The sequence below is a fragment of the Trachemys scripta genome, chromosome 2 (assembly GCF_013100865.1).
Source record: "Trachemys scripta elegans isolate TJP31775 chromosome 2, CAS_Tse_1.0, whole genome shotgun sequence".
NCBI classification, from domain to species: Eukaryota; Metazoa; Chordata; order Testudines; family Emydidae; genus Trachemys; species Trachemys scripta.
The window spans coordinates 89238325-89252577 of record NC_048299.1 but is presented as its reverse complement, the minus strand read 5'-3'; the positions used below and the strand labels follow the sequence as shown (position 1 = coordinate 89252577).

The following is a 14253-nucleotide window of genomic DNA, read 5'->3' as shown; positions in this document are numbered from 1 at the left end:
TTTTTCGTTGGCTGATTCTGTAGTCAAAGAAGTCCCCTCTCCCTCAAAAGCCTGTCCCTTTGTTCATCTCTCCTGCCCTGAGCTTCCTTTGTCTCCCTGACACACTCAGTCTGTGTTTTGTTAAAAGCTAGTACTAGTAACTTGGTTCTTTGTCCTGCTTCTGGGGAAATTCCATTCCTTCAAACCAAGGAACGCTGCAGAGAAGTTGAAGAAAACTTGTTTTCCTAGGCTTCAGACAACCCAATGTCCTACGCTATTCTCATTTGAATGGGAGCCATTCATGTTAACAACTTCTTTTATTTGTTCTGTAGCTTCATCCAGATAGGGTGTGAATATGCAAGAGTTGTCCTTGACAGCCATGGCTCACTCACTATACATTGCGGGTTAGAGTAACACATGGAATTCATAATCATATAGAGAATGAATAAATTGTACATAGACTCCCCAAATCATCACAACTTCAGTAGGCTTTGAATCAGGCCCTAAATGAACATGGCCCTATGGTATATCTGAAGAGGTCTATATTTTTTTAGAGAAGTCAGCAATTTCTAAACCAGGCTTACCATCTGCACTTTTATCTAATATTGCAACCTTTAACCTAATATCACATTTAATAGACAAGTGTTTTTCTTCTCAGCTATGCCACAAACTGTATGAGGTGATTACCAAGTTGGGAGATCAGCATGCTGACAAGGCCTTTACCATCCAAGGAGCACCCAGGTAATACGTTGTTTATGAAATTACAATGGGCTTTCACCTTTCCAAAATAGTCAACCCACCTATAGCATGTGGTAGTGCTACACCTTCATCTATGTACATCAATGTGCAGCAGCTAAGGATCTGGCCCTTGCATTCTTATAGGTGAAATATACAGCAGTGTTGTCTTGTCTAATTATTTTACCACAAGTCTTGTAATACATGGTGTTTTACTTAAAGCCATGGCTCCTGAAGGCATGTGAGTAGGTGAGAATCTCAGATTTCATTAAAAACAAAGTTTGTTTTTAACCCTCATGGTTGCTAAGGAAAGCCTGAGTACATGGCCCAAGTGCCCCCTAAAGGTTCAAAAACTGAAAGGCAAATTAAAAGAATCCCAAAATTATATATACATTTCTCATATATATAAAATTATTATTTCTAAGCCAATCTCATGCTTTATGGGAGCTTAGCTCATGATTTTGGAACACTTGGGGTTAGTGATACTGATCCTTTATCTCCTGACTTTTACTTTGCACACAGCATGATCTCCTGCCTCTCTGCCTGGCATAGACAGAAATGTTTTCTACTTTCAGTTGTATAATGATGATGGGATGAAAAGGCACAAAGTGTAAAAAGAATGGTACTGATCTATAGGAAAAAAATGGAAGTTTTAGAGAGACAGAATACATAATTCCTGCATTTATAACCATCATCCCTTGCATAAGCAATCGTGAAACTAAATTTTGACCAACGTGCTAATTTGCCCCTAGAACAGTGTCACATTAGCATTAATTAGAGCTGATCAAAAAACAGAATTTCTGTCCCAAAGGAGATTCCAATATTTTAGCATTTGTTTTCATCCTAATTCAGAAGGAAAACTTGAAATACTGGAACTTTTCACAAAATGCAAAGGTTAGAAAAATGTCTATTCAGAATTATTCAAACATTTCATTTTGGGTTTGTTCGACATTAATCTGCATCTGTGTGAGCTTCCACAGTGCCTCATGGGAGTTCCTTAATGTCCCCATTCTTCCCTATGGACTTCCCTCCCATGATGCACTTGCAGAAACTTTGATTTTACAGAAACCACTCTTTCCGTTAGGAATTTTCCATCAAAATACTTTAAAACTAGCATTAATATATACCCGTATTCTGGCCATCTGTGGCTCTACAAACACACCCGTGCTTCCCCTGCTCTTCCTTTGCCAAGTTACTCTTGCCAGAAGAGAGAGTGGTTAATGTAATATGGGCTTTTTTTCTAATTTATTTAAATAACCTTGTATTTTTGACCTTTCACTGTGACACACAAGTTTTTGGGGTATTTTTTTTTTTTTTTGGTATCACTACATTATCTTGTTGTGTGACTACTATCATAACTCTGGTTTGGTAGTTTTTCACTATGCTAAGATTCAGCATTAAGCTGAAGAACCAACAGCTTTACTTGAGTATAACTGTTTTGCCGAAAGCCTGCATAAAATTAACTACAGTGCACACTCTGAAATACCTTATGTCCCAACATGCACTAGATTTTGTCAAACCTGAATGGATTCTTTGGGGGCGGTTTTTTACTGGCGTTCCAAAAGCTTGTTCAGGAACTCAGGAAAGGATAATTTCAGGATAAGACAGTTGTTATTTTTTATTAAGAAGTAAATAAAGAACACAATGAAGTTTGAACTTTTCTTCAGAGGGTGGGAGAAGGAAAACAAAACAAAAATTAAAGGGGCATGTAATTGAATACGCTACCTTGAAGGGAAATAAAATAGATAGGAAGGAGCTTTTTAATAACTGCATATTCCTTTTTTTTTTAAATATTTCCACAGAAAGAGGTGGTGAGTGTGAGCTAAAATATATTTTTGCCAAAGAATAAATTTGCTTTGCTTTAGTATTAAGAACATGATTGTGGCTGGTCTCCTCAATCATGTAATGCTTCACTTCTCCCTAAAGATACGTACGGCCAGTTCTCCTCTTATTGAATACTGTGCTCATAGAACGCTGTAGACTGTAGGCTCATTAATTATAGAAGGAAAAATCTGTTTTCTTCAATATTAGACTTTAGAAATCTCTAGACAGTAAAATGTCCCTCAGACTTTGAGTCTGATCCAGTTGGTATAAATTGATGTAGCTCTAACAAAATCAACTGAGCTATGCTGATTTACACCAGCTGAAAATGTGGCCCTATAATTAGTAGTATACTTTGTTTTTTGATTAAATTTCGTCTTATAGCTGTTCTGTATGATTACTAATATTTATTATTGAGCCTTGAACTGGGATTGTATATCATTGGAGCCTTTTAGATTGTGAGCTGTCTAAAGTAAATTGGTTAATGAGTTAATGACAATAATTGTCATTCACATTTTATTATACTTTCAAACTGACATGAGAAATCATTTCAAATACAGAATCTTCTGAAATGTAAGGACTCTATTTTTTGAAGATATAGGCACGAGAACAGTAGATGTTCTAGAAAACAACCTCTAGAAAATAAGGATTTCCTTTGACACTATAGTTCATTGATAGGTTGAATTTAATCACTGTTTTAGTTATTTAATTACATAAGAGGCCAAATACATCCCTGATGCCAGGGATGCATTTCAACTATTGTGTCAAAAATATCATTATTTGAGGCTATAGAGTCAGAAACCTACATTTCTCAAAGGGTTCAGAAATGTAACTCATGGTATAAAGTCAGTGAAGCCTCATGATATATTCAGAACTTGTTACTTTGTGTTCATCCAGTGATTCAGGTCCACTCCGCATTGCGAAAACACCATCGCCCCCTGAGGAGGCTTCTCCCCTGCCTAGCCCTTCATCTAGTCCCAATCATACACTGGCACCTGTTTCATCTCCTGCACCAGCTCGGCCTAAATCACCTTCACAGGTAGGAGCAAAGCTAACCTGGGCCTCTTACACAGAAGTAGATGAGCTATTGTGGGAGATTCCACAGCAGATAAATCCGGTGAGATTTACATTTGGGTAGTGAGTGCTGGAATGCAGGAGGAGTGATTTCTAAATTAAAATGAAGAGTGATGGTGAGCCGCACTGATGCGGCTTTGTCAGGAAGGGCTGTGATACCATGAGTTGCCCCAACTGTTTGTTCCCCTGTTGCAGATGCTTGTTGAAATTGATCTTAAGAACAGGTGATAGGAGAACGGATTGAGACTAGAAAGTAGTGCTGATTGAACTATGTATGTGTTGAGATACTTATGAATAGTACCTTTAAAAGGATGCGTATTCAGGGTTTTCATGGGAACTAGATCTATCTAGCACATAAATTACCATATGAAAAACTTTTAAAAACATGTATGTGTATTAATACAAAAATAGAATTGTAGATTACATTTTCTTTTATTATTGACTATTTATGCACAGCATTGCCATTAAAAAGTCAACATTAACCAAGCGTTGTCACCACACAGTGCTATCTGAGATACCATAATTTTTGCTTTCCTTGGGATAAGGCAGGAGTAGGCAACCTCTGGCACGTGTGCCGAAGGCGGCACGTGAGCTGATTTTCAGTGGCACTCACACTGCCCAGGTCCTGGCCACCGGTCCGGGGGGCTCTGCATTTTAATTTAATTTTAAATGAAGCTTCTTAAACATTTTAAAAACCTTATTTACTTTACATACAACAATTGTTTAGTTATATATTAGAAACTTATAGAAAGAGACCTTCTAAAAACATTCAAATGTATTACTGGCACGCGAAACCTTAAATCAGAGTGAATAAATGAAGACTCGGCACAGCACTTCTGAAAGGTTGCCGACCCCTGGGATAAGGAATAATTGTGGTAGCTCAAATACTGTACTACTGCGGTAATTTTTGGCAAAATACTTATTGGACCTGATTGTCCTGTTATACTGATTTTATACTAGAGTGAGAAGTTTGATCTCAATGGAATCATTCATGATTCTCATCAGTGTAAGTGAGATAAGAATCAGACTCATTAATGGCAACTTCAGTAGTGTAAGGATTGTACATGATGCTTTACACATATACCAAGCATATAGTTTCTATAGTAAGGCAGCGTTTAAAGTTTAATTAAAACAAGAACAACACAGCTAATACCCTTATAAAAAGAAAGAGATTACAGAATTACATTTTTTTTAAGTTTACAGTAAAAATATGGCAGTAGTTTGACATACTGTATGTAAAATAGTGGTACTGCAGCATATGGGGCAATCCCTATTTTTTATATGGGGAACCGTTAAAAAATAATTGTATTTTCATGACATTATTTGTCTCTGAAGAGTGTGTTTTTACACTGCTTGCCTCTGTAATTCACAGTCTACTTGCAGCACTGAAGGACCAGATCCTCAGCTGGTGTAATTCAGTGTTGCCCTATTGATTTCATTGAAGATACATTGCTTTACATCATCTGAGGGTCTGCCCAAGATTTATATGCCTGTTTTTTACATTTTCATAGGCACGAATATCATATTAGGTATTAGTCATGGTAAATCCATATTTAGGACTATTTTTATTCTTGTGATATCAAAGGGATTATAGTTTCCTTTCCTAAAGAATAAATATGATTTGATTTATTTTGTCGCTTTTTCTGTGTCACGTTGTAAGAAATGTATCATCACAGCATGCTAGTTACATCTGGAAAAGTGCAGTGCTGTCTACCACCAGATTCTCCTCAGTGCAGGAAACAATGCTGTACAGACCTACTGTACAGTAGATGTCCTTAGATTTTGTTAGTTCCTGGCTGTAGACTCTGAATGTTATCTTTTCTACCATCTTTGCTTGGTGCTGTTTATCACAGTTATAATCACAGAATTCATGGGTGCAGCATCATTCAGGCCTCTATCAAGTAAAGCACTTAAGAAAGTAGGTAGTTAATGGGACTACGCAAATACTTAGTTACACATGTATGTTAAATGCTTTAGTCGATCAGGATGAAAAAAAGACAAATATTACTAGATTTTAAGAAATGTTGCATAATTTCTCATTTCAGCCACACAGCTCAATGGCATTTTGAAAAAAAAATCCTGGTGTCAATTAAGTCAACACTGTTTGATTTGGTTAATGCCATGTTGAAAATTAAACTTGATGATCTAATGGGGGGGGGGGGCAAACTACGGCCCTCAGGCCATAACCGGCCCACCAGCCGAATTAATCCAGCCCTCGAGCTCCCGTTGGGGAGTAGGGTCTGGGGCTTGTCCCGCTCCTGCGCTCCAGCTGGGGAGCGGGGTCGGCAACTGCTCCGCGCAGCTCCCGGAAGCAGAGGCATATCTCCTCTCTGGCTTCTATGTTTAGGGTCAGCCAGGAGGTTCCGCTTGCTGCCCCTGCCCCAAGCACTGCCCCCACAGCTCCTACTGGCTGGGAACAATGGCCAATGGGAGCTGCAGGGGCGGCGCCTGCAAATGGAGCAGCATGCAGAGCCACCTGGCCGTGCCTCCATGTAGGACCCGGAGAGGGGACATGCTGCTGCTGCTTCCAGGAGTTCCTTGAGGTAAGCGCCACCCGGAGCCTGCACCACTGAGCCTCCCCACACACCTCAACCCCCTGCCCCAGCCATGATCCCCCTCCTGCCCTCCAAACCCCTCAATCCCAGCCCGGAGTACCCTCCTGCACCCAAAACCCCTCATCCCCAGCCCCACCCCTGAGCCTGCATCCCCAGCTGGAGCCCTGATCCCGCACCCCAACACCTTATCCCAGCCCAGTGCCCCCTCCCGCACCCTGAACTCCTCATTTCTGGCCTCACTCCAGAGCCTGCACGCCCAGCCTGAGCCCTGACTCCTTCCTGTACCCCAACCCCAATTTTGTGAGTATTTATGGCCCGCCATACAGTTTTCATACTCGGATGTGGCCCTTTGGCCAAAAGGTTTGCCCACCCCTGAGCTAATGGGATGCTGAGGGGAAATCATTTTCTATATTACTCCATCCCTCTGTTCTCAAATGCTTAATATAGTTTGACACTCCATAAACTTTCTCTGACCTAAAGTTTCCCCTCTGTCCTGAAATAACACTTTCTCCTCTTTAAGCCTCATTCATGCACTCCAGAGTTGTTTATCTAGGAATTTATAGTGGTTGTAGAAAATTTGGAACAAATTCATATATTATATATATTTTAAAACAGAGAAAAATGCGATTAAAATACATATGTGATGCCATAAGCGCAAATCCTTCAAATACTCATACACCTATGTTTAACTTACATAGGTGAGTAGTTTCATTAACATCAATGGGACATAAATGTGTCCTTAAAGTTAAGCACATGCTTAAGTGTTGTTGCTGATTAGAGGCACGATTACTTGCGTGCTTTACTGATTCAGGACCATGAGTTCAATCTTTGTTTTTGTTTGCCTGTCTTTGATGGGAGTCTGCACTAAGGGCCTGAGGCAAAGCCCAGAAAGTCATAGAAAGATTCCCATTGACTTCACTCAGCTTTGGATCAGGACCCACAAGACAAAGATTAAAAACTTGTCCTAAAAGACCTGCTATTTTTCATTCTTTCATATTTGAGGATTTCAAGAGCACAAGCCTTTGATGGCCGCATCTGAAATTTGTAGACCCCTAAAATTAATGATAAGTGTAAAAAGATTACTTTGCCACAAAACTACAATATTTTTTTTAATGTACTCATCCCAGACAATATACTGGATAGTTTCCCTGGAAAACAGAAGATTCCAAAATATTTATTTACCAATAGATTATTCCACATTGAAACATGTCACCACAGCAAATAACTTTTGTAACTGCAAAATTTAACAAATCCTGTGTCAGGGTGAAGCAGTTTATGTCAAACTAGAGTATAACATGCAGTTTATGTCAAACTAGAGTATAATAGCACAAGGATAAAATAAGATTTTTCTATAGGCACTCAAGTTTCCTCTTGAACAGTAATATATACAGTATTGTACCTAGCCTATCAAATGGGGACTAGGAAACTTCAGGCTAAATCACTGGCCTTTAATTGATTTCATTCTGGAATGTTTGCTTGTAGTTTTAAATAAAGAAAATCTTACACATTTTCTATTGGATAAGAAGCCACAGTCAAGAAAAAAGTTTTGATGTAGATGATTGGCACCTTTTGTCGTCCATACAGGGGAGTTACAACGCAGCACTTTGGAACACACTGCTATTCACACCTCCATGGTCCAAACTCCAGGGTTGCATAGACATTCCCTTAGTCTTAGGGAAAATGGACATTAGTTCCCAGTCCTGCCAGCTATTTAACATTACCAGCCTTAAATAATGGGTGAACATGAGTCAGAAAAATGACATAAACTGAAGAAAGTTTAAGCAAACAAGTAATGAGAGAGTTAAGTTTCTGTGCAACAAGGCAGTGCAAATGATGCTACTGTGTTGCAGGTGAAGTGTCTTCCAGCCTATTACCCTAATAGTTTGAATCTTCAGCCAAGAAATGCTGTCGTATTAATCCTCTCAACTGGAGTCCCCATAGATGCGAGATATTTATTTTAAAAAATGTTTTCTTCCCTCAAACCAGATGATTTTGAACAGTCAGACAGTGAGTTTCTGATCTGAATTACAACAGTGGAGTTGCTGAGGTCAGTGGAGTTACTTCAGATTTGCACTGAAGCAACTGAGATCAGAATCTAACACCAAAATACTTAAGATTAACTGTTTATTTTAGTCCTACTTAAAACCTAAAATTAATTCCATTATACCTACCTTAAGGTTTTACTTCGTGACATTTTTGCTCTTTGCCTAGTTGAGGAAAGGGCCTCCTGTCCCACCGATGCCTAAACTCACACCCACAAAGGAGCTGCAGCAGGAGAATATCATCAGCTTCTTTGAGGACAACTTTGTACCAGAAATCAGTGTGACGACTCCTTCACAGGTCAGTCTCAGAGATGGGTTGCTACAATACGAGTCTAATTTTGCAAATCCTCCAATTCTCCAAGAGGGGGACTACTATTAATGTCAGTTGAGGTTCTGAGGGCAGAGGGCATGCAACGCTGATCTTTTATAGTATCGTTGAATGAGTTATACATATTGTTCATTCTCAAAAGGATTAGCAGTGATGGCATATTGAAAAAATGAAGAAATACGATTTACTGAGGATGGCTACAGCTAAAAGGCCTGTGAAATGTTTGTAACTAAACTTGACACTCATCTGATTTCAGGTTTCATTAAAAATTCAGCCTAGTTTTTTTTTAAAGCCTAATGCTTCCAAATATCCCAAAATCCACTTTTGAGCAATCCTGGGCTAATTTATGGGCTTCCAACAAAATCACGAGAAAAAAAATCTTTCTCTCTTGATTCTGACTGGGGAAAGCAGTGGGAAGGTAGGGTGACACTCTGTGATTTCAGTTATGTTTTTGTGCACATTTCTCCATGACTTTGTGTATTGAAAGCAAAATATATATTTGCATGTATTCATGCAAAGCATCCCCAACTGAATCAGGTACTTCTCTGGTTTTGACCTGTGTGAATATTAATTACACAACAATGCACTGTACAAGATAAGTTGATTTCTTAGTCTAATTATACTGTAAAATAAAATAAAAAATGGTCTAGGTTCAAATACCTATAACAAAAATCAATTGTGCAAAATGTTCATGCATAAATTTCACTTAGTTATTGTGATTGCAGGCACAGTCATGGTAATTATAGGTACAAATGGTCTGAAATCTGAGCCTAGGTCTGGTATGCTGTGTACAAATATAAAAAGTATGAATTAACGTGGTATGTGTTTGAGAGTTAATATTTTCATCTACATTTATATAAGATCAAGAGGGTGTAAACAGAATGAAGAAAAACAAAATTAGATTCCAGACTCAGTTCAAGTAATATTTCGATTTTCTTGACAAAAATGCAATGCCACCTTTCGCAAGGATTCTACCTTGGTGAAGACAGCATTAATTTAGACCTGGCTTACACCTTAAACTTAGGTCACCTTGAACCTAGCTACATCGCTCAGGGCTGTGAGAAATGTCATGTCCTGTGTGACGTAGTTAGGTTGACCGAACCGCACTGCAGACACAACTAGGTCGATGGAAGAATTTTTCCATTGGCCTAGCTATCACCTCTGGATTTACTGCAGTGATGGAAAAGCCCCTTCCGTTGCTGTCATTGGTATCTACACCATAGTACTACAGTGGCACAGTTGCAGCACGAGCTGTGCTGCTGTAGCACTTGTAGTAGAGACAACCCCTTATAATCAGTGCCCCACAGGGGCCTTGCTGGCAGAAGGATGTAGTGAAACAGTGCGTGCCTTGACCACCATGGCCACACACCCCTCCTGGGCCAAAACCACTAACTGTGAGGCCTTTGCAGGTAGGTTATGAGGGCCCTGACAGAGTGAGTGTTTCAGGTGCCTTGCACCACAGCATTCTGAGTTCATGTGGACTTGCCACTGTGGGGAAAAGTGAGTCCTGGCTTCCGCAGAAGGTGCTATTCTAACCTGTTCCTGAATATAACCCCCTGCATTAAGTATTATATCTATCTAATTTGCATCTGTCTAGATAGATTGATAGCGGTGGGCCTGATTTTCATTTACACTAAGATCTAATAGGGCCTTGAATGAAGGTCAATCACATTTCTGCCACCTTCAAGGCCCTTTTACACTGCCAGATGGTGTAAAGGGTCTTTAATGTAACTAAGAATTTGGGGTAAACATATATGCATGCACAGAGAGAATATGATGTTTTTACTACAGGTGTTATTGAGTGTTGTAGGTTTCTATAAGGGAAGTAATTATTGAAAATATAATAAATGAAAAGAGTAGAAAGCATACTCGCCTCTCATACACTTTTACATTATATATTATGTATGTAGTATTGTGTTACTCCAGTTGGTTTGGCAGTCAGTTCCGAGTGTTATGAATGCCATCAAGCCCACAAAGCCTTCTGCTGGTACAGAGCTTTAAAACAATTATTAAAAATTTCAGTGGCATTTTTACTGTTGTTAAGAAACACTAAAGCCACAGATTGATGAATGGTGCCATGCTGCGCTAGCTGCACATTCAAAAAGGATTTTCAGTAGTTCAGAGCGTGCCCTCCTTTCCCCTCCAGCACAAGGGAAAAAAACTATTATGATAATTGGTCATTGTTTGTTTGTTTAATAAGCACCAACAATGTGCTTGGTGCTGCACAAGATGTAAAAATAAGGACAGTCCTTCCTGAGAGAGTTTAAAATTTAGGGCTCTGATTCAGGAAAGTAGTATGGACATGCTTATGTCCATCCCTTTTCAGGAAAGCATTTAATTCCCATTGACTAAAAGACAGACATAGAGAAAACTGACATCTTGGGAGAGCAGAGAAAGGTGATAATTTAGAATTGTGTTTTGTTGCTTTGTTATGTGTTTTCTCTTCTTCCCTGGTCTCACACCCATCTCTTCAGACAGCGTTAGGTTGGGAGACTGAAGGTATTTGACACAATTTAGAGATTTTAGGTGTCACTGCAATACTTGTATAATAATAATTTTTGCTGTTTACATTATTGTTTTATTTTCAGGATTTGAACCGCCAGATAAACAAAATAGAAAATGATTATGAGCCATTCCCATGCTTATTCCCATCACTGTAATTTCTGGGTGCCAAATACATTAGTTAGAGAGATGAAGCAGGTGTGAGGGGGGATTTTTGACAATGTACTCAGCTTTTGCCGAACGCTGCTTCCATTGCAGTGAGTGGGAACACTCTCACTTGTTTCAGTGGGAGCAGCATGAGGCCGATGCTGAAAATCTCACATACAATGCCTCCCAGAGCTCTAGTGAGGGGTGGGGAGCATGGCTGTTGAGTCAGGCTTGAAGAGGCTACAGCAGGCACTCCCCACTGCACCGAGCTAGTTCCACTGACTCTTCCTGGTGAGGAAGCAAAGCAAGGCCCCTGCCCACCCCTTTATATCTGTTCTGGAGGGGCTAGTACTGACAATGAGCTTACATAGGCTTTGTACTGAGAGGGTGGCAAGGGCACATCATGCTGATTCCTAGCATGGGTGCCTACATTTCTTGCATCTTCCTCCTCCCTTGCACACTTGTGCTTAGACAGGCACAATCTTGCCTTTGCAATACACTCCCAGTTCAAGCCTTCTTGGAGGTAGATCATGCCATTGTTTGTTCATGCTTCATCCCGTTCTACAGGCGTTAATCTACAGAATATACAGAGTCATTTGTTAGACATTTCTATGTGTTTCACGTCTTTATTATTGTTTTTTCGCTTTCCTAAGTTTTCATATAATTCAGTATCTAAATTAAACTATATCTTTCTTCTGAGATTTTTTTTCTAGAGTTAAAATGAGCATGCTGTTCATTTTGGCCTAAAGGTAGCTGATGATGTAATAATCTCTTGAACAGTCCATATCCTATCACAACAGATACTTCACCTTGTCACTTTGCAGGGATTAAATGAGACTCCCACTCATTTGTTTCAGTTCTCACAAATAACAGCTTCCTTCCCAAGTCTCAGTAAAAGATAATTAATTTCTCTGTACTCAGTCTGTTTCTGATTACATACTGGTTAACACTCTGAGTTATTTCATGAAGCTGTATAACTATATGAGTGCTAGTGCCCAGGGCCGGCCTTATGGATGGTTGACAGGGGCAACCGCCCAGGGTGCCGTGCATCAAGAGAGTATCACAATAACAGCCTCCCGCCCCAACCACCCCCCTTCCGGTTCCACTCCCCAGACCTGTTCACTTCATAGCCGTGGTCCAACCCTGCTCCACCGTTAGCCTCACCCAAGGTGCCATTTTAGGTAAGGCTGGCCTTGCTAGTACCTCAAGATTATGGTGTAGTAAAATCTAAATGTTGCTGACAAACTGACTTGACAAATCTTAACGAAGGATATAATTCTAGTGTGTGTGCGGGGATGGGGAGGAGTGTTAATTACCTGAGTCATATTATCTATTATATTTTCAATATATCTGTGTGACATAGGATTATGGTCAATCCTAACTGGAACTCCTCCATGTATAACTGCGAGCCAGTTCATATGAAAATCAACATCAGAGGGATATTTTTTAGCAGTGTAATTCCTTGCGTTGAATATAAGTCTACAAATTGTTGGTATATACAGCTTTAAAATGAAGTATATGAATTCATAGAAAATATTATTAGCCTGATTTTCAGATAATTTATGCACCTAATTTGCCTGGGACAGTTGCCATGCTTGTGCATTCAGGTCAGCTTTTTTTATGAGAAATTATCTAATTAGACACATCTGAGCCTGCCATTTCCCAGTAGTAGAGTTCATTTACAGAGTTTTCACCCTTAACTATTTTAAAACTCTGGACCTATCAGTTTAGACTATTAGTCACCAGAGAGGTGTTTGTGTGTGGTATTTTATCATTCACCAATAGTGTGACTAACCTGAATTCCTTTAAAAATAATACAGCAGAGCCTCGCAAATTAACACGTCAGTAACCTGCATACTCCACAATTCATATGTAAAAAAACAGTGATTTCTTTACCTACTTTTCTGCCAAAATTTAAAAACCAAATGCTTTAGTGAGATCTCATTGCAAAATCTAAGACTCTTTACTAGACAGTTATGAGAAATAATTAAATCTAAGTTGTAACTGTGAAATTAGTGAAAAGAAGAATTTTCTTATGCGGTATTCTAATTATTTTTTCATGTTTGTTCACACAGAGCCTGATATTTGTATTGACTCCATTGAGTTTGGGATCATGCCCTTACTTGATTATTCATAAATTGCAAATAAGAAAAGTGCTACTGTAATTAATGCAGACTTTGGACAGGTCCCTGTAGCAAGATTTAAGTAGGGTTATGGATGACTCTACAGTTTGGAGTCACAGACATTTATTAAAGTGAAATTTGTATTCATTGTCCTTTTATATTAATTTTTCACAAACAGTTGAGCATTATGGTTGGGATTTTCCGAAGACCCCAAGGGGTTGGATGCCCGATGGGAATTAGGCATCCAAATCTCTTTGGCTTTTAAAAAAATCTTACCCTATAGCTTTTTCGGGGCTAGCAGTCGTGAACCTTGAATTCTATGGAGAATTCTCTAAAGTCTTTAGAGAATTTTTTCCCTCTGGTTGCAGGTAGATGGGAAACCTTCATATTTTGCTTGTACAGTGTGGTTTCTGTATGAGTTTTAAGTGAGCATCTCTTCTCCAACAGAATGAAGCTCCCGAAGCTAAGAAAGAGGAATGTTTGCTAGATCTGGACTTTGACCCTTTCAAGCCAGAAGTGGTATCAACAGGAATAACCCTAACTCACTCACCCATGTCTCAGGTATTTCTTTGCTAGAGTATGCTATACAGGAATAGAGTGTGCTGAATTTGGTAACAAACATCTGCCTCATGAATTAATGAATGATGGATTTACAATTTCTGAAAAACTTGATCTCCCTGAGTTCTCATTAGCCTTCCATCTTCCTACTTCAGCAATACCAGTACAACCTGATGATAGAGTAGGGGAGGAGAGAGAAGTGTCAGGCTAAGTACAACCTGATGATAGAGTAGGGGAGGAGAGAGAAGTGTCAGGCTAACATGAGATTATAGTCAAGGACAGCAGCCACCTGTAACTGATGGCTTTGACGCTGACATTATACCTTTTTCTCAAACTATAGAATAACTCAGAAAAAATGTTGTAATCTTCCCAAGCCTGCTTTGCTGACA

General features: G+C 39.4%; 1 protein-coding gene across 2 annotated transcripts in view; it reads left to right on the top strand.

The window, feature by feature from the left end:
- Window positions 1–14253, top strand: part of AMPH (amphiphysin) — a gene marked incomplete in the record, with an annotated part of 178825 nt that overhangs the window by 118049 nt on the left and 46523 nt on the right. For both annotated transcript variants that reach the window (XM_034761228.1, XM_034761230.1), the window contains 4 exon segments: window positions 638–720; window positions 3433–3574; window positions 8376–8504; window positions 13754–13867. In XM_034761228.1, coding sequence (XP_034617119.1) covers window positions 638–720; window positions 3433–3574; window positions 8376–8504; window positions 13754–13867 — 468 coding nt within the window.